Raw genomic sequence first — 21,594 nt, forward strand, 5'->3', positions numbered from 1 at the left:
GGGGACAAAAGAGACGTGAGTTCAGTCCTTGCATCGGGAAGATTCCCTGCAGTGGGAAAGGGCAACCCACTCCAGTATTCTTGCCTGAAATTCACAAAGTGACCTAAGATGAAAGAGGGTCTTCCTGGGTAAAGGGAATAGCATGAGAAAGTTATGGAAGTGTTTGTGGAAGATGCTTTTTATAGTATTAGAGTAGAAGTGCGTGAGTGCTCCGTTGCTTCATTCATGTCTGACTCTTTACGATCCTATGGATTGTAGCCCACCAGGATCCTCTGTCCATGAAATTCTCCAGGCAGGAGTACTGGAGTGGATTGCCATGCCCTCCTTTGGGGGATCTTCCTCACCCAAGAATTAAACCTGCGTCTCTTATATCTCCTGCATTGGCAGGCAGGTTCTTTACCACTAGCACCACATAGAAAGCCCAGAGTAGGAGTGAGGAAAGAAAAAACTATGTTCTTCTAAATTAATTCATATGTTAGGTGATCAAGGCCAGAGTAAGAGCAGTGGCTCCATCTGTAGGGAGGAGGGCACAGACTGTACACTCGTTGCTGACATATGAGTTGTGGCACTTTGATTTGTTCAAAGTTCAATGACCTCTTGAACATAAGATAGCTCTGTCGGTCCTGTTGTTATAAAGTGGGTCTGTCTTACACCCATGAGCACCTTGGAATTATAGCATCCATTTTACACTTAGGTTGGCCTTCCTTTGGCATCTGGTCCCGGCACTTTATGGCAAATAGATGGGGAAAAAATAGAAACAGTGACAGACTTTATTTTCTTGGGCTCCAAGATCACTGCCTGTGGTGACTGCAACCATGAAATTAGAAGACACTTGCTGCTTGGAAGAAAAGCCATGAAAAACCTAGACAGCGTATTAGAAAGCAGAGACGTCACTTTGCTGAAAAAAGGTGCATATAGTCAAAGCTGTGGTTTTTCCAGTAGTCATGTATGGATGTGAGAATTGGACTATAAAGAAAGCTGAGCGCTGAAGAATTGATGCTTTTGAACTGTGGTGTTGGAGAAGACTCGTGAGAGTCCCTTGGACTGCAAGGAGATCCAACCAGTCCATCCTAAAGGAAATCAGTCCTGAATATTCATTGCAAGGACTGATGCTGAAGCTGAAACTCCAGTACTTTGGCCACCTGATGCAAAGAACTGACTCACTGGAAAAGACCCCGATGCTGGGAAAGATTGAGGGCAGGAGAAGAAGGGGTTGACAGAGGATGAGATGGTTGGATGGCATCATTGACTTGATGGGTATGTGTTTGAGTAAGCTCTGAAAGTTGGTGATGGACTGGGAAGCCTGGTGTTCTGCATTCCTTGGGGTCGCAAAGATTTCAGACACGACCGAGTGACTGAATTAGTTGAACTAGCTTTCCTTGAATTCCTTTCTTTAGGAGGGCTTTTTAACTTTTTATTTTGTTTTCTTGCATGGACAACCTTTTATCATCTTATTGAAGTTTATGAACAACCTATCTTAGATAATGTTTTTTAAGTGCATAAAATATAGTATACAAGATAACTAAGGAAATCAGTAATGTTGAAATACGGTTCCACTCACTGGTAGGAATTGACATTCCTGTAAATTTAAAGTGACTGAAAAATTTACATCATGATTATAAATTTAGAAGAATAGGGCAGATCATTTGCCTTTTTTTTTCAGGTGCGGGCCAAATTTACAGTTGATGATTATAGTCATTATTTCTTTACTCCTTGCATCCTTACCCAATGGGTTCTTGGCTTATTCAGATATGATTTAGAAGGAGGTAAGTTTTGCTTTTGTGATTTCAAATCACTTATCTTTCTTTAGAATGTCATAGTGTGTCTCTCTGTGTGTATTTATTCTGTGTATTATATTTTAATAGATAAATGAATATTGTAATGATAGTATTTTAAAAATTATAATTGAAATGATGATATTAAATTTAAACATGATATGACAATTATAATATTTTAGTACACTTCCTTTTCTAAACTATGATTGTCACTATTAAAACTTGATTTGAGAAAAAATGTAATCATTATTCTTTATAGCCAAAACAAGTTTTAATATGCTCTTAGGGATTGATATTTTTATTAAACTACTAGAGATAATACTGTTTAACATATCCTTTAAATAATCAGAAAAGTTTATCTGCTCATTCACAAAATGAATTTTAACTCTTTCCCCCTTTTTTTTCTATTTATCTGATGCCAAAATTATGGTATGTAGATTCTCATTCTCTAATTCTTTCTAACATTATGTTGAAATAGCCCATTTTAAAATCATTTGAGTTTTACTATAATTAAAGAAAATTTTGTCTCTTTTAGGATCCTCAAACCATCCTCTAGATTGCATATTAGAAATTGTAGCATATGAAGCGCGGCGCTTATTTCGTGACAAAATTGTTGGTGCAAAGGAGCTTCATTTATTTGACAGCATTTTAACTTCAGTGTTTCAAGGAGATTGGGGCTCAGATATACTAGATAATATGGCAGGTAATATAGTTACAGAGTTTTTGTAAATATATAAATGTTATGAGAACTTTCAAATTATTTTTCTTTCTGATAGTATGATTTCATATGTCTAAACAGATCAAAACTTTGGATAATTTATATAGGTATTATTGAATCACTTTACTGTGGAGTAAAAATTAATACAACATTGTAAATCAACTATACTTCAGTAAAATAAATTAAAATGAAAAGCCCTAAAACCTTGGATAATTTTAATGTTTAACCATAAGAAGTTGCTTTGTCTTTTTTGCTAGATTTCAGTAGTTATTTTCCAAACAAAATAATGATGGTAATTTTTTTCTTGGAAACAGTTGTTCAGCCTGCAGTGTTTTATATTTGCATTTCAAAATTGTATTTCCTGAAGGACTTTCACTAGAAAAATAACCATATATGTGTGATATTTAAAAGGTCACGGTGAAGATCCATATTTAATTACAATGAACTTTCATTTGAGAATAATGGCAATTCTCATTCCTGTCTCTGCTGTTACTGTTATTAGCACAGAACATGTCCCCCATTCGCACTTTACCCACTGTTACGATAAACAAAGCGTAGCACCAAAGGAGCAGTGTTACATTTGCAGCTGTTACTGCTTAATGCCCAGTTTGTATTATGAAAATGCTGTGGGAGTGATGCATGTAATAGGAAAATCAACATGGTGGAAAGGACTTTGACAGAAGAAGACTATCATTTGAATCTGTTCTGTAATAAAACTGCTTTTAAGCTACAAAATGAGTTTCTGTTGTATTAGAGTGTAAAGCTAGGCTTCAAAAATATTACATATAGTACATTACATTGTATCTTTTTGCATTTGATATTGGTTCCAGGGTCATAATGACATAAGTGAAGAGGACTCTTAAAAAAGAAAAGGATGTTAAGATTGATAGAAGGAATTTTCTAGGTGCTGCTTGAGTTTTAGAATCAGGAAATAAGACAGTATGAAATGCTAAGAGAAGCCTGATAATAGTTCAAAGTTGATTTGATTTTGAGTGAGGTTTTATGTCATTGTGTCCTGTAGCTTTCACGGCTTAGCATGGAAAACTGTTCTCAAATACTACCACTTTTCTCAATCAAAAAACTGAGTTAATAATGTCTCTTCCTGAGAAGAAGATGATATATCTTTTGGACATTAGATAGTATTAGTGTGTTATCTGAATTCTCTAGAGTTTGTATCTTTTAGAGTCTCATGTAGGACTCAATACATAATGTCTTTTCTCAGTATTTTACTTTTAAATGAAGGATTGTATTTTTAAAAAAAACAGACTTGTTGATATCTGTTAGATCTAGGAAAATAGAATTTGCACACAGTAGAATATTAATTTATTAAGAAAAATTTAATTTTAGATACTTAAAAATAAACTAGATACATTCTGAATATACTTGGGATGAAAGAAAGTGAAAGTGAAGTCGCTCAGTCGTGTCTGACTCTGCGACCCCATGGACTGTAGCCCACTAGGCTCCTCCGTCCATGGGATTTTCCAGGCAAGAGTACTGGAGTGGGTTACCACTTCCTTCTCCAGAGGAGCTTCCCAACCCAGGGATCGAACCCGGGTCTCCCTCATTGTAGGCAGATGCTTTACCATCTGAGCCACCAGGGAAGCCCAATATTTGGGATAAATGCTGGAATTTAGGGGTATAGAAGATGAGAGACTAATTCCTTTTTTGAGGAAGTTACTTTGAAATTTTTAAAAATAATTTTTTTTAAATTTTGAGATAATTGTAGATTCACATACAGTTATAAGAACTAATAGAGAGAGAACGTGAACTTTGTACTTGTTTTCCTCCAGTGGTAACATCTGTCCCCTGGAAACCACCCATCTTTTCTGAATTTAATTTTGCCATTTCAAGTATCTTTTCATTCGGGATAATTCTCTGGAGATATATGCAGATTCTCACGTGTTTCAGTGGTTTATTGCTTTTTATTGCTGAGTAGGTATTTTGAAATGCTACCATTTCTTTCACTGTTTACTTGTTGAAGGGCATCTGAATTGTTTTTGGTGTTTGGCTCTTAGGAGGAAAGCTGCTGTAGCCATTTAGGTACAGGTTTTCTGTGGACTTTTTTGTTTCTCTGAGATAAATGGTCAGGATGAATGGTACTTGTGTGCTTAATTAAAAGTTTACAAAAGTGCCACACTGTTTCCTAGAGTAGCTGTATTTCATTCTGTATTCCCATCAGCAATATGTGAGTGGTCCAGTTGCTCCACATCCTCGCCAGCATTGGGTGTCAGCGCTGGTTTTATTTTGGCCTTTCTGATAAGTGTGTATTGATGTGTCATGGTGGTTTTCTTTTGTGTCTTGAAAATGAAGTTGTTCAATGAGGCTGAGCATCAATTGCCTTCTGTATGTCCTCTTCAGTGAAGTGTCTCTGTGTCTTTTGCCCACATTCTAATTAGATTTTTTAAATTTTTAGTTTTTAGAGTTCATTATATATTTTAGCTACTATTCTTTTATATCAAATATGTGATTAGCAAATACATTCTCCCACTCTGTAGCTTGTATTTTCATCTTCTTAATAGAGTCTTTTATAGATAAAAAAGTTTTAATTTTATGAGGCTCAATTTATTTTTCAAAGTTTTTTTGCTGTCAAGCTTAAGAACTAGATGTAATCCTAAATTTTGAAGATTTTCCCCTACTGTTTTTCCCTAAGTAGTTTATAGTTTTATATTTTAAATCAGTGATCCAGTTTGAGTGAATTTCTCTGTAAGGAGTGAGACTTGGGTCAGAATTCACTTCTTTGCCTGTGGTTGTCCACTTGTTCTAGCACTGTTTGTTGAGTATGTTACCTTTCTGCCTTGAATTGCTTTTGCACGTTTTTCAAAAATTAGTTGTGTAAGTCTGCTCCCGGGTTCTCAGTTCTGTTCCATGATGTATGTCAGCCCTCTGCCAGTAAGAGAGTTTTGATTGCTGTAGCTTAGTGTCTTAAAATCCAGTTGACTATTTCCTTATTTATTCTTCCTTTCTCAGAATCATTCTAGGTATTTCAGTTCCCTTGCCTTTCTATATAAATTTTAGATTAATCTTGTCTGTATATACAGTGTTGCGGATTGTGGTAGGAATTGAATTAGTTCTGTATATTGGTTTCAGGAAAAATTGACCTCTTTATTATGTTGATTTTTCTAATCCATGGACATAATATATTTATTCATTTATTTACTCTGCTTTCTTTCGCTAGTGTATAATTTTCAGCATATGTCTTATATTCATTAGATTAACACCTAAGATTTTAATTTTTTTTGAGCAGATTGCAGAAAACCAAGTTGTATCTTGAACTTCCCTTGTAACTAAGTCAATAAAGAATCTGCCTGCAATTCAGGAGACCCAGGTTTTATTCCTGGGTCAGGAAGATCCCCTGGAGAAGGAAATGGCAGCCCACTCCAGTATTCTGGCCTGGAGAATCTGATGGACAGAGGAGCCTGGCAGGCTACAGTCCATGGGATCACAAGAGTTGGACATGACTTAGCAACTAGGCTGTACACAAGCTGTATCTTAAAGAATGACTGTATTTAGTGAAGAAGAGAGGAAGGGCATTCTAGACAAAGGAAAAAAAAATATGCAAAGAACCATAGATTTGAGAAAACTAGAGTATGTAGTGGGATACAGAGAAAGATAAGAGATTCAAGCAGTCAGTGAAGCCAAATTGTAGCCAAATTGCCTTGATGAGGAAAATTTTTTAAGGCAGTGGGAAGCCTTATATGATATTGGAGTGCAGTGGCACTATCAGATTTTGTTTTGTATTTGTGACTCTAGTAGTGGTAAGGATACATTTGTTGGGGCAGAGGCTTGTAGCAGGGATATGAGTTAGGAGCATGCTCTTATAGTTGAGAAATGATGAGATATGAAGATAATGAATTGTTTTTTACATGTGTTTGAATGTTTTTCAAGTGTCTTTTGGGAGTCTACATAAAGTTTATCCTTTCAATGAGGGGAGAAATTAGGTTTGTTTTATTCATTACTCATTTCTAACAAAGTACAGTGTTTAAATACAGGTCTGTGATAGGTATGTGTTTGATGAATGAATGCACGAGTTATATGTCTGTTAAGCAATTGGAAATATGGGCCTAGACTAGAGCTGGGAGACCTGCCTATAGATCATGAATCAGATTTTGGTATACATTTAGATAGCTGATAATTTAATATACAGAATAAGATTAAATAATTCCAAGGGAGTGTTTATTATAGAATTAAAGCATAACAGTCTGACTTTGGATCTCAATGAAAATAAAAAATATGAGTGATAAGTGGACAGCTGAAAAGAAATAGTAGTAGTGACTTGATGAGCCCAGTATAGATTCAAGGGAAAAAGCTCCGTTAAGGAGATGCACACAAGTCTTGTTAGGGTAATGACTATAAAGAAGATTTGGATTTGGCAGTTAATGGCAGTACTGTTGTTCCCAAGTAAGATTTTAGATAGTGCTTTTGCTAAGCAGAAAATGTGAGAAATGTGATGTAGAAAGAAAGGAGAACGTGTCTAGGGAAGGGAGGGCTGTTGCTGAGCACACTATATGACAAGAAGACTGATGGAACAGTCTCCCAGAGGAATTGGGAGGGGAAAGTTTCAATAGAATGGGGAACAGATTTTCCTTGTATGGTAACAGGAACACTGCGATAGACAAATTTAAGGACAGTTGTGGTGTTTCTATTTTCTAATTACAATTTGATTAATTTTTCTTTTATTTTAAAAGATAGGGATCTTAATATTATTTATAAACCTGTATTCTTTTTCAACAATAATTTTGAGATTGTTTTATTTGCCATTTCGAAGTAATTAATCTTTGCCTTTTTGTGGATGTTCTTATTTGGACTAATAAAAATGGTTTAGTGTGAAATATATTTACTGATACTCCCATTAGAAATAACACATATGAGGAAAAAATACCTTTCATTTCTGCAGATAATTTCTATGTTACATGGGGAGCCCGACATAATTCAGGAACAAGGTCAGTCCCAGGACAACCTTTGCCTCCCCATGGAAAACCACTTGGAAAACTAAATTCTTCAGATCTTAAGGATGTTATTAAAAAGGTATGATATGAATCATGAATTTGAATTGGGATTTGATTATGATTAAAGCCATTTTCAAAATATTTGTTGCAGGCTTTCTGAGGGCAGGAAGTGAAAGATAATAGAATAGAAGAAACTGGTGTGTTTTACAGAAGTTAGCCCAGTGTGTCAGATCTAACTAGAAGCACATGTACTTACACAGATAAGTCTAAAATTGCTGAGAGTCATGCTGGGAAAAGGTATCTGAGGTTGGAACTATTAGAAGACTTAATATTAATTGGGAAATACCACTGTTAATATAATATTAACAGTTAATGTAATATTAACTGCTCATCCTAGAGCAGTGGTCTTAGCCTTTAGTGAGCATTAGAATCACTTTGAGAACAGGAAAATATAGATGATTGGGTCCCATTATGAGAAGTCTGATTCAATAGGTGCTAATCTGAACTTAAAAAAATCAGAAAAGAATCCAAATTTTTGATGGGCTCCCAAATGACACGGATGCTGCTGTTTCAGTGAAACTTTTAACAGCACTGTCCTGCAGCATGTTTTTTTTTTTTTTTTTTAATATTAATTGTAATAAGAAGCAACCATATTGCATATGATTGCTTCAAAGATTAATATTTGTATGGAAGTTAGTATGGATTTTATACCAAGAAAAGTTTTTCATGGTCTGGTAAACTGATTTATTTGACTGGAATGGATATTGCAACGTTTTGGAATATGCAGATGTTGTTAAATATGTGAAAGCTGTCCTCTCTCTCTACCTTCCCTCTATCAATGGCTCCTGGCAGGGCATACTGCCTCTTTATGGGCTTTTGATTTGTATCTGAGCAGTACATAAAAACGAGGGTTCACAAAATATTTTCATTTTGGCACTGCATTTTGAGAGTTTGGAAATTGTTTTATACTCTGTGCACACTGACTTCATGTGTTGTTGTTATGCTGTTTAGTTGCTCAGTCGTGTCCGACTCTTTGCATCCCTATGGACTGCAGCACGCCAGGCTGCGCTTCACCATCTCCTGGGGCTTACTCAAACTCGTGTCTATTGAGTTGGTGATGCCATCCAACCATCTCATCCTCTGTTGTCCCATTTTCCTCTGGCCTTTGATCTTTCCCAGCATCAGGGTCTTTTCTAATAAGTCAGCTCTTCACATCAGGTGATGAAAGTATTGGAGTTTCAGCTTCAGCATCAGTCCTTGCAGTGAATATTCAGGACTGATTTCCTTTAGGATGGACTGGTTGGATCTCCTTGCAGTCCAAGGGACTCTCAAGAGTCTTCTCCAACACCACAGTTCAAAAGCATCAGTTCCTTGTGCTCAACTTTCTTTATTGCCCAAATCTCTCATTTGTACATGACTACTGGAAAAACCATAGCTTTGACTATATGGACCTTTGTTGACAAAGTAATGTCTTTGCTTTTTGATATGCTGCTAGGTTTGTCATAGCTTTTCTTTCAAGGAGCAAGTGTCTTTTAATTTCATGGCTACAGTCATCATCTGTAGTGAGTCTGGAGCCCAGGAAAATAGTCTCTCACTGTTTCCCCATCTATTTGCAATGAAGTGATGGGACCAGATGCCATGATCTTAGCTTTTCAAAGGTTGAATTTTAAGCCAGCTTTTTCACTCTTCTCTTTTACCTTCATCAAGAGTCTCTTCCTCTTTGCTTTCTGCCATTAGGGTGGTGTCATCTTCATATCTGAGGTTATTGATATTTCTCACAGCAATCTTGATTCCAGCTTTTGCTTCATCCAGCTCCACATTTCACATGATATACTTTGCATACAAGTTTAATAAGCAGGGTGACAATATACAGCCTTGATGTACTCTTTTCCTAATTGGAACCAGTCTGTTGTTCCATGTCCAGTTCTAACTGTTGCTTCTTGACCTGCATACAGGTTTCTTAGGAGGCAGGTGAAGAGATCTGGTATTCCCACCTCTTGAAGAAATTTCTGGTTTGTTGTGATCCACACAGTCAAAGGCTTTAGTGTAGTCAATGAAGCAGAAGTAGTTGTTTTTCTGGAACTCCCTTGCTTTTTCTGTGATCCAGTGGATGTTGGCAGTTTGATCAGTGGTTCCTCTGCATTTTCTAAATTCAGCTTGAACATATTTAAGTTCTCAGTTCATGTACTGTTGAAGCCTGGCTTGGAGAATTTTGAGCATTACTTTAATAGCATGTGTGATGAGTGCCATTGTGCGGTAGTTGAACAATCTTTGGCATTGCCTTTCTTTGGGATTCGAATGAAAACTGACCTTTTCCAGTCCTGTGGCCACTGCTGAGTTTTCCAAATTTGCTGGCATATTGAGTGCAACACTTTCGCAGCATCTTATTTTAGGATTTGAAATAGCTCAACTGGAATTCTATCACCTCCACTAGCTTTGTTCGTAGTGATGCTTCCTAAGGCCCAGTTGACTTCACATTCCAGGATGTCTGGCTCTAGGTGAGTGATCACACCATCATGTTTATCTGAGTCATGAAGATCTGTTTTGTATAGTTTCTTCTCTGTATTCTTGCCACCTCTTTTTAATATCTTCTGTTTCTCTTAGATCCATACTGTTTCTGTCCTTTATTGTGCCCATCTTTGCATGAAATGTTCCCTTGGTAACAAATTGGAGAGTTTGAAGTCTTCATACAACCTGCTTATCTTACACTGCCTTTTACTAGTTATATTAAAGATATTCAAAAGTAAACTGTTCCTGCACTTGTTTGACATCATGTAAGTTTTTTCCTTAGAAAGTGCCATGTAGCTGGATTACTGGATAGATAAGAGAATGTGAGACAACACATATTTACTTAACCTCTTTTGTTGAGTGCACCAAAAATATAATATCTTAATCTAGACAATTAACAATTTGTTATATAATTGGGACTTATATTAATTATGTAATATTGTTTGTGGTTTTTTTAAAAGGGTCTTATTCACTATGGACGAGATAACCAGAATTTAGATATTTTGCTTTTCCAAGAAGTCCTGGAATATATGTCTAGAATTGACAGAGTGCTGAGTTTTCCTGGAGGTTCACTTCTGCTAGCAGGACGCAGTGGTGTGGGTCGTAGGACCATCACTTCTTTAGTCAGTCACATGCATGGAGCAGTGCTCTTTTCACCAAAGATTTCCAGGGGATATGAACTGAAGCATTTCAAGAATGATCTCAAACATGTAAGTACCTCTCAGTCTTTTACTTTATTTGGTTTTAAATCCTAATTATTTATTATTCTAAAAGGCTTGAATGGCCCTTAAATCTCTGATATACAATATAGTCTTTATTTTATTTTTATGATTATTTTCTTCATGATTTTGCAAAATTATGTTTTTAGCTCTCAGTACCTCCGATTATGCGATGTTATATGGCTTGGTAAGCTAAACAAAAAGTAGAATTTAAGACATATGTGGGTGTATTTAAAAATAATCCTCTAGCTTTTAATGCTCAAGCTATAAAACAATTAAATGTTCTCCCATTAGTGTTTATTTATGAACTGAATTTACTTTCCAAACTATATTTTGATTCCTCAATAAAGTATCAGTCAATAAAAATAACTTCGTTTACCTACAGAATGAAAATTTTTACCAATATTTGCCAAAAAACTTTTAATGGGTTCCAGAATGTGCTTTCTGATTGTGCAGGTGCTCCATCTCGCCGGTGTTGAGGCACAGCAGGTGGTGTTACTTCTTGAGGATTACCAGTTTGTACATCCTACATTTCTGGAGATGATCAATAGCCTTTTGTCTTCAGGCAAGTGAATGGGTTTTATTTAAAGAAAAATAATTAATATAAATAATATTCAAGTGAAATTAACTTATAGGGCAGTGATTACTGGCTAGCTTGTTGTCTCCCCTTTTGATCCCCCCTCTTCTCCTGGCCACCTCTGTCTCCCTCCTCCCTCTTCTCTTCTCCATGTAACTCTGTGTGCCTCTCCGGGTCTCCCTCACTGTGGAGACTTTTCATCTTTAACCTAGATGTTTTATCATCAGTGCTGTATGGATGGAGAAGTTTTGAGGCTACTGTAATAATAAGACTGAAAAGCAGAGGCAGGAGGCTTAAGTTCAAATCCTGAGAATACCAGAGAACTTCTGACTCCAGGGAACATTAATTGATAGGAGATCAGCAGACGCCTCCATACCTACACTGAATCCTAGCACCACCCAAGGGCCAACAAACTCCAGAGCAAGACATACCATGCAAAATCTCCAGAAACACAGGAACATAGCCCTGAGCTTCAATATACAGGCTGACCAAAGTCACACCAAACCCACTGACATCTCAAAACTCATTACTGGACACTTCGTTGCACTCTAGAGAAGAAATCCAGCTCCACTCACCAGAACACCGACACAAGCTTCCCTAACCAGGAAACCTTGACAAGCCACCCATCCAACCGCACCCACAGCAAGGAACCTCCACTATAAAGAGGAACCACAAACTGCCAGAATACGGAAAGGCCACCCCAAACACAGCAGTCTAAACAAATGAAAAGGCAGAGAAATACTCAGTAGGTAAGGAACAGGATAAATGCCCACCAAACCAAACCAAAGAGGAAGAGATAGGGAATCTACCTGATAAAGAATTTCGAGTAGTGATAGTGAAAATAATCCAAAGTCTTGAAAGCAAATTGGAGTTACAGATAAATAGCCTGGAGACAAGGATCGAGAAGATGCAAGAAAGGTTTAACAAAGGCCTAGAAGAAATAAAAAAGAGTCAATATATAATGAATAATGCAATACATGAGATCAAAAACACTCTGGAGGGAACCAGCAGTAGAATAACGGAGGCAGAAGATAGGATGAGTGAGGTAGAAGATAGAATGGTAGAAATAAATGAAGCAGAGAGGAAAAAAGAAAAATGAATTAAAAGAAATGAGGACAACCTTAGAGACCTCTGGGACAGTGTTGAACGCCCCAACATTCAAATAAAAAGAGTCCCAGAAGAAGACGACAGAAAGGCCATGAGAAAATACTTGAGAGATAACAGTTGAAAACTTCCCTAAAATGGGGAAGGAAATAATCACCCAAGTCCATGAAACCCAGAGAGTCCCAAACATGATAAACCCAAGGCGAAACACCCCAAGACACTTATTAATAAAGTTAACAAAGATCAAACACGAAGAACAAATATTGAAAGCAGCAAGGGAAAAACAACAAATAACACACAAGGGGATCCCATAAGGACAACAGCTGATCTTTCAATAGAAACTCTTCAGGCCAGGAGGGAATGGCAGGACATACTTAAAGTGATGAAAGAAAATAACCTACAACTCAGATTACTGTACCCAGCAAGGATCTCATTCAAATATGAAGGAGATATCAAAAGCTTTACAGACAAGCAAAAGCTGAGAGAATTCAGCACCACCAAACCAGCTCTTCAACAAATGCTAAAGGACCTTCTCTAGACAGGAAACACAGGAAGGGTGTATAAACTCGAACCCAAAACAACAAAGTAAATGGCAACGGGATCATACTTATCAATAATTACTTTAAATGTAAGTGGGCTGAATGCCCCAACCAAAAGACAAAGACTGGCTGAATGGATACAAAAACAAGACCCCTATATATGTTGTCTACAAGAGACCCACCTCAAAACAAGGGACACATACAGACTGAAAGTGAAGGGCTGGAAAAAGATATTCCATGCAAACAGAGACCAAAAGAAAGCAGGAGTAGCAATACTCACATCAGATAAAATAGACTTTAAAACAAAGGCTGTGAAAAGAGACAAAGATGGACACTACATGATCATCAAAGGATCAATCCAAGGAGAAGATATAACAATTATAAATATATGTAAGGCAAATGCTAACAAGTATGAAAGGGGAAATTAACAATAACACAATAATAGTGGGAGATTTTAATACTCCACTCACACCTGTGGATAGATCAACTAAACAGAAAATTAGCAAGGAAACACAAACTTTAAATGATACAATAGACCAGTCAGAGCTAATTGATATCTATTTACCCCAAAACAATGAATTTCACCTTTTTCTCAAGCACACACGGAACCTTCTCCAGAATAGATCACATCCTGGGCCATAAATCTAGCCTTGGTAAATTCAAAAAAATTGAAATCAATCCAAGCATCTTTTCTGACCTCAATGCAGTAAGATTAGATCTCAATTATAGGAGAAAAACTATTAAAAATTCTGACATATGGAGACTGAACAACATGCTGCTGAATAACCAACAAATCACAGAAGAAAAAAAAATCAAAATATGCATAGAAATGAATGAAAATAATGAAATAGTAATAAAAATGAAAATAATAATTAATGAAAACACAATAACCCAAAACCTGTGGGACACTGTAAAAGCAGTGCTAAGGGGAAGGTTCATAGCAATACAGGCATACCTCAAGAAACAAGAAAAAGTCAAATAAATAACCTAACTCTATACCTAAAGCAACTGGAAAAGGAAGAAATGAAGAACCCCAGGGTTAGTAGAAGGAAAGAAATCTTAAAAATTAGGGCGGAAATAAATGCAAAAGAAACAAAAGAGACCATAGCAAAAATCAACAGCCAAAAGCTGGCTCTTTGTAGTATAGTCTGAAGTCAGGCAGATTGATTCCTCCAGTTCCATTCTTCTTTCTCAGGATTACTTTGGCTATTCGAGGTTTTTTGTATTTCCATACAAATTGTGAAATTATTTGTTCTAGTTCTGTGAAAAATACCGTTGGTAGTTTGATAGGGATTGCATTGAATCTATAGATTGCTTTGGGTAGTATAGCCATTTTGACAATATTGATTCTTCCAATCCATGAACACGGTATATTTCTCCATCTGTTTGTGTCCTCTTTGATTTCTTTCATCAGTGTTTTATAGTTTTCTATGTATAGGTCTTTTGTTTCTTTAGGTAGATATACTCCTAAGTATTTTATTCTTTTTGTTGCAATGGTGAATGGTATCGTTTCCTTAATTTCTCTTTCTGTTTTCTCATTGTTAGTGTATAGGAATGCAAGAAATTTCTGTGTGTTAATTTTATATCCTGCAACTTTACTATATTCATTGATTAGCTCTAGTAATTTTCTGGTAGAGTCTTTAGGGTTTTCTATGTAGAGGATCATGTCATCTGCAAACAGAGAGAGTTTCACTTCTTCTTTCCTATCTGGATTCCTTTTACTTCTTTTTCTGCCCTGATTGCTGTGGCCAACACTTCCAAAACTATGTTGAATAGGAGTGGTGAGAGTGGGCACCCTTGTCTTGTTCCTGATTTCAGGGGAAATGCTTTCAATTTTTCACCATTGAGGGTGATGCTTGCTGTGGGTTTGTCATATATAGCTTTTATTATGTTGAGGTATGTTCCTTCTATTCCTGCTTTCTGGAGAGTTTTAATCATAAATGGATGTTGAATTTTGTCAAAGGCTTTTTCTGCATCTATTGAAATAATCATATGGTTTTTATCTTTCAATTTGTTAATGTGGTGTATTACATTGATTGATTTGCGGATATTAAAGAATCCTTGCATTCCTGGGATAAAGCCCACTTGGTCATGATGTATGATTTTTTTAATATGTTGTTGGATTCTGTTTGCTAGAATTTTGTTAAGGATTTTTGCACCTATGTTCATCAGTGATATTGGCCTGTAGTTTTCTTTTTTTGTGGCATCTTTGTCTGGTTTTGGAATTAGGGTGATGGTGGCCTCATAAAATGAGTTTGGAAGTTTACCTTCTTCTGCAATTTTCTGGAAGAGTTTGAGTAAGATAGGTGTTAGCTCTTCTCTAAATTTTTGGTAGAATTCAGCTGTGAAGCCATCTGGTCCTGGGCTTTTGTTTGCTGGAAGATTTCTGATTACAGTTTCAATTTTTGTGCTTGTGATGGGTTTGTTAAGATCTTCTATTTCTTCCTGGTTCAGTTTTGGAAAGTTATACTTCTCTAAGAACTTGTCATCAAGACAGTATGGTACTGGCACAAAGACAGAAATATAGATCAATGGAACAGAATAGAAAGCCCAGAGATAAATCCACGAACCTATGGTCACCTTATCTTCGACAAAGGAGGCAAGGATATACAATGGAAAAAAGACAGCCTCTTTAACAAGTGGTGCTGGGAAAACTGGTCAACCACCTGTAAAAGAATGAAACTAGAACACTTTCTAACACCATACCCAAAAATAAACTCAAAATAGATTAAAGATTTAAACGTAAGACCAGAAACTATAAAACTCCTAGAGGAGAACATAGGCAAAACACTCTCCGACATAAATCACAGCAGGATCCTCTATGACCCACATCCCAGAATTTTAGAAATAAAAGCAAAAATAAACAAATGGGACCTAATGAAACTTAAAAGCTTTTGCACAACAAAGGAAACTATAAGCAAGGTGAAAAGACAGCCCTCAGATTGGGAGAAAATAATAGCAAACGAAGCAACAGACGAAGGATTAATCTCAAAAATATACAAGCAACTCCTGCAGCTCAACTCCAGAAAAATAAATGACCCAATCAAAAAATGGGCCAAAGAACTAAACAGACATTTCTGCAAGGAAGACATACAGATGGCTAACAAACACATGAAAAGATGCTCAACATCACTCATTATCAGAGAAATGCAAATCAAAACCACAATGAGGTACCATTACACGCCAGTCAGGATGGCTGCTATCCAAAAGTCTACAAGCAATAAATGCTGGAGAGGGTGTGGAGAAAAGGGAACCCTCTTACACTGTTGGTGGGAATGCAAATTAGTACAGCCACTATGAAGAACAGTGTGGAGATTTCTTAAAAAACTGGAAATAGAACTGCCATATGACCCAGCAATCCCACTTCTGGGCATACACACCGAGGAAACCAGATCTGAAAGAGACACGTGCACCCCAATGTTCATCGCAGCACTGTTTATAATAGCCAGGACATGGAAGCAACCTAGATGCCCATCAGCAGAGGAATGGATGAGGAAGCTGTGGTACATATACACCATGGAATATTACTCAGCCATTAAAAAGAATTCATTTGAATCAGTTCTGATGAGATGGATGAAACTGGAGCCCATTATACAGAGCAAAGTAAGTCAGAAAGATAAAGACCATTACAGTGTACTAACACATATATATGGAATTTAGAAAGATGGTAACAATAACCCTATATGCAAAACAGAAAAAGAGACTCAGATGTATAGAACAGACTTGTGGACTCTGGGAGAAGGCGAGGGTGGGATGTTTCAAGAGAACAGCATCAAAACATGTATATTATCTAGGGTGAAACAGATCACCAGCCCAGGTTGGGTGCATGAGACAAGTGCTCGGGCCTGGTGCACTGGGAAGACCCAGAGGGAGCGGGTGGAGAGGGAGGTGGGAGGGGGGACTGGGATGGGGAATACATGTAAATCCATGACTAATTCATTTCAATGTATGACAGAAACCACTGCAATGATGTAAAGTAATTAGCCTCCAACTAATAAAAAAAAATGAAAAAAAAAAAAAAGCTGGTTCTTTGTGAAGATAAGTAAAATTGACAAAGCATTAGCCAGACCATCAAGAAACAAAGGGAGAAAAGTCAAATCAATAAAATTAGAAATGAAAATGGAGAGATCACAACAGACAACACAGAAATACAAAGGATCATAAGAGACTACTATCAGCAACTATATGCCAATAAAATGGAAAACTTGGAAGAAATGGACAAATTCTTAGGAAAGTACAACTTTCCGAAAATGAACCAGGAAGAAATAGAAAATCTTAGCAGACCCATCACAAGCACAAAAATTGAAAGTGTAATCAGAAATCTTCCAGCAAACAAAAGCCCAGGACCAGACGGCTTCACAGCTGAATTCTACCAAAAATTTAGAGAAGAGCTAACACCTATCCTACTCAAACTCTTCCAGAAAATTGCAGAGGAAGGTAAACTTCCAAACTCAGTCTGTGAGGCCACCATGACCGTAATACCAAAACCTGACAAAGATGCCACAAAAAAACAAGACTATAGGCCAGCATCACTGATGAACATAGGTGCAAAAATCCTTAACAAAATTCTAGCAAACAGAATCCAACAGCATATTAAAAAGATCATGCATCATGACCAAGTGGGCTTTATCCCAGGGATGCAAGGCTTCTTCAATATCTGCAAATCAATCAATGTAATACACCACATTAACAAATTGAAAGATAAAAACCATATGCTTATTTCAATAGATGCAGAAAAAGCCTTTGACAAAATTCAACATCCATTTATGATTAAAACTCTCCAGAAAGCAGGAATAGAAGGAACATACCTCAACATAATAAAAGCTATATATGACAAACCCACAGCAAGCATCACCCTCAATGGTGAAAAATTGAAAGCATTTCCCCTGAAATCAGGAACAAGACAAGGGTGCCCACTCTCACCACTCCTATTCAACATAGTTTTGGAAGTGTTGGCCACAGCAATCAGAGCAGAAAGAAAGAAAAGGAATCCAAATTGGAAAAGAAGAAGTAAATCTCTCACTGTTTGAAGATGACGTGATCCTCTACATGGAAAACCCTAAAGACTCTACCAGAAAATTACTAGAGCTAATCAATGAATATAGTAAAGTTGCAGGATATAAAATCAACACACAGAAATCCCTTGCATTCCTATACACTAACAATGAGAAAATAGAGAAATTAAGGACGCAATTCCATTCACCATTGCAACGAAAAGAATAAAATACTTAGGAATGTATCTACCTAAAGAAACAAAAGAGCTATATATAGAAAACTATAAAGCACTGGTCAAAGAAATCAAAGAGGACACAAATAGATGGAGAAATATACCATGTTCATTGATTGGAAGAATCAATATTGTGAAAAGGAGTATACTACCCAAAGCAATCCATAGATTCAATGCAATGCCTATCAAACTACCAACAGTATTTTTCACAGAGCTAGAACAAATAATTTCACAATTTATATGGAAATACAAAAAACCTTGAATAGCCAAAGCAATCTTGAGAAAGAAGAATGGAATTGGAGGAATCAACCTGCCTGCCTTCAGGCTCTACTACAAAGCCACATTCATTAAGACATTATGGTACTGGCACAAAGACAGAAACATAGATCAGTGAAACAAAATAGAAAGCCCAGAGATAAATCCACGCACCAATGGATACCTTATCTTTGACAAAGGAGGCAAGAATATACAATGGAGAAAAGACAATGTCTTTAACAAGTGGTGCTGGAAAAACTGGTCAACCACCTGTAAAAGAATGAAACTAGAACACTTTCTAACACCATACACAAAAATAAACTCAAAATGGATTAAAGATCTAAATGTAAGCCCAGAAACTATAAAACTCCTAGAGGAGAACATAGGCAAAACACTCTCCGACATAGATCACAGCAGGATCCTCTATGACCCACCTCACAGAATATTGGAAATAAAAGCAAAAATAAACAAATGGGACCTAATGAAACTTAAAAGCTTTTGCACAACAAAGGAAACTATAAACACGGTGAAAAGACAACCTTCAGAATGGGAGAAAATAATAGCAAATGAAACAACTGACAAAGAATTAATCTAAAAAATATACAAACAACTCTTGCAGCTCAATTCCAGAAAAATAAATGACCCAATCAAACAATGGGCCAAAAAACTAAACAGACATTTCTCCAAAGAAGACATATAGATGGCTAACAAACACATGAAAAGATGCTCAACATCACTCATTATCAGAGAAATGCAAATCAGAACCACAATGAGGTACCATTTTATGCCAGTCAAAATGGCTGCTATCCAAAAGTCTACAAGCAATAAATGCTGGAGAGGGTGTGGAGAAAAGGGAACCCTCTTACACTGTTGGTGGGAATGCAAACTAGTACAGCCACTATGGAGAACAGTGTGGAGGTTTCTTAAAAAGCTGGAAATAGAACTGCCATATGACCCAGCAATCCCACTCCTGGGCATACACACCAAGGAAACCAGAATTGAAAAAGGCACATGTATCCCAGTGTTCATCACAGCACTGTTTATAATAACCAGAACATGGAAGCAACCTAGATGTCCATCAACAGAGGAATGGATAAGAAAGCTGTGGTACATATACACAATGGAGTATTACTCAGCCATTAAAAAGAATACATTTGATTCAGTTCTAATGGGGTGGATGAAACTGGAGCCTACTATACAGAGTGAAATAAGCCAGAAAGAAAAACACCAATACAGTATAATAACTCATATATGTGGAATTTAGAAAGATGGTAATGATAACCCTGTATGTGAGACAGCAAAATAGACACAGATGTATAGAAGAGTCTTTTGGACTCTATGGGAGACGGTGAGGGTGGGATGATTTGGGAGAATGGCATTGAAATATGTATATTATCATATGTGAAACAAATTGCCAGTCCAGGTTTGATGCATGAGACAGGGCGCTCAGGGCTGGTGCACTGGGATGACTCTTAGGGATGGTGTGGGGAGGGAGGTGGGAGGCGGGTTCAGGATGGGGAAGACATGTGCACCCATAGTTGATTCATGTCAATATATGGCTAAAACCAGTACAATACTGTAAATTAAAAAAATTGATGATACTAAAAAAAAATATATTTGGCATAGCTTCTACTAAAGTGATAGAAGGTTAAACATTAAACATGTTCAGAGCAGAAGAACTGAGAAACCCTGTTTTTATGAAACCAAGAGGTTGTTGAATTATATAAATATGATGATTAAATATTGATATTGGTAAATATACTGAATGATTTGCCTTCATATACACTTTTGGTGGGACTTTTGGGAAAATTATCAACCAATACTTATTTTAAAAATGTGCTATACCCTTTGATATAGACATTATATTAAATTGTAGAAATTTAGTTTGTAGATATAAAAGAACTGGAAAGAAATATGTAAGAAATAAGAAATATGCTAGAACCTCACTGTCCATCATTAGTGGAATAATTTAATAATTATAGTATGGCCTTAAATATGGCTGTATAATAGCAGATAAATTTCAGATATATTAGATCTCGTATTTCTTGAATTGTGGTATACTCTTGTCTCTGGAGCCAGCTGATCTTTCTGGTGAGTCCCTGCAGAGAATACCTGCAGTTTCTTATATTTCTTCCTTTTCTGCAGAATTTATGAAGGTTATTAGAATCTGTTTGTAATGTATAATCATTGTTAATATAATTAGTATGAGATAGCTTTGTTTTGGGGCTTTCATGGTAGCTTAGTCAGTAGATAATCCACCTGCAATGTGGAAGACCTGGGTTTGATCCCTGGGGTTGGGAAGATCCCCTGGAGGAGGGCATGGCAACCCATTCTAGTATTGTTGCCTGGAATCCCCGTGGACAGAGGAGCCTGGAGGGCTGCAGTCCATGGGGTCACAGTCAGATATGACTGAGCAACTAAGCATGGCACAGCTTGTTTGAACTTGGACTGAGTGTTTTGGTTCTTAAGTATAGAATAGTCCTTGTTAAATCTAGTTTCAGCTCTCTGAGTTGCTCCACTCCAGGGACTGAGGACAAGTTCACAGGATGCTCTTGTTCCACTGTGGTTTTATATAATACATGTTTTGGATCCTGCTAGGTAGGCTCTGCATGAAGTAGTCTTTTGTTTTCAGAATTTAATAGCTTTGGTTGAAGAAAACATTTAATTTATAAAGTAAGGTGTCTATACTTTAGTGCCCAAATGAGAAAGACTCTACTTAGCCAAGTAGTACATCAACTTTTGTCAAAGTAGAGGTAGTGGTATAGTGAAAGTACTAGGCCTTTTTTGTAAAATTTTTTTTTTTTAGGGATTCCCTGATAACTCAGTTGGTAAAGAATCCGCCTGTAATGTGGGAGACCCGGTTTGATTCCTGGGTCGGGAAGATCCGCTGGAGAAGGGAATGTCTACCCACTCCAGTATTCTGGCCTGGATAATGCCATGGACAGTCAGTGGGGTTGCAAAGACTGATTGACTTTCACTTTCATTTCATTTGATTTTAAAAGTTCTTATTACTGCATATTGCTTAAATTGTCACTAGATGGCGACTTTGTTCCTTTTGGCTGATGTAAAGTAGTAGGCCACATATTCAGGGTTTTTGTTTTAATTTGTGAAAGCAAACATTCAGATAAGCATTAACCCAGTAATTATTTTTATTGTAAGACAAATTGGTGTTTATTATCAACATATAACAGCAAAAATCATCAAGTTAAATTTTGGTTATTAATTT

General features: G+C 36.7%; 1 protein-coding gene across 3 annotated transcripts in view; it reads left to right on the plus strand.

The window, feature by feature from the left end:
• The window catches only part of DYNC2H1 (dynein cytoplasmic 2 heavy chain 1), a 385,810-nt gene that overhangs the window by 105,181 nt on the left and 259,035 nt on the right, over positions 1-21,594 (plus strand). For 2 of the 3 annotated variants that reach the window (XM_070473685.1, XM_020900373.2), the window contains exons 46-50: positions 1,664-1,766; positions 2,311-2,478; positions 7,388-7,518; positions 10,409-10,657; positions 11,123-11,231. In XM_070473685.1, coding sequence (XP_070329786.1) covers positions 1,664-1,766; positions 2,311-2,478; positions 7,388-7,518; positions 10,409-10,657; positions 11,123-11,231 — 760 coding nt within the window. The remainder of the gene's footprint in view (positions 1-1,663; positions 1,767-2,310; positions 2,479-7,387; positions 7,519-10,408; positions 10,658-11,122; positions 11,232-21,594) is intronic. The other variant, XM_070473686.1, reaches the window with a different exon arrangement.

Source organism: Odocoileus virginianus, chromosome 10 (assembly GCF_023699985.2).
Source record: "Odocoileus virginianus isolate 20LAN1187 ecotype Illinois chromosome 10, Ovbor_1.2, whole genome shotgun sequence".
NCBI classification, from domain to species: Eukaryota; Metazoa; Chordata; class Mammalia; order Artiodactyla; family Cervidae; genus Odocoileus; species Odocoileus virginianus.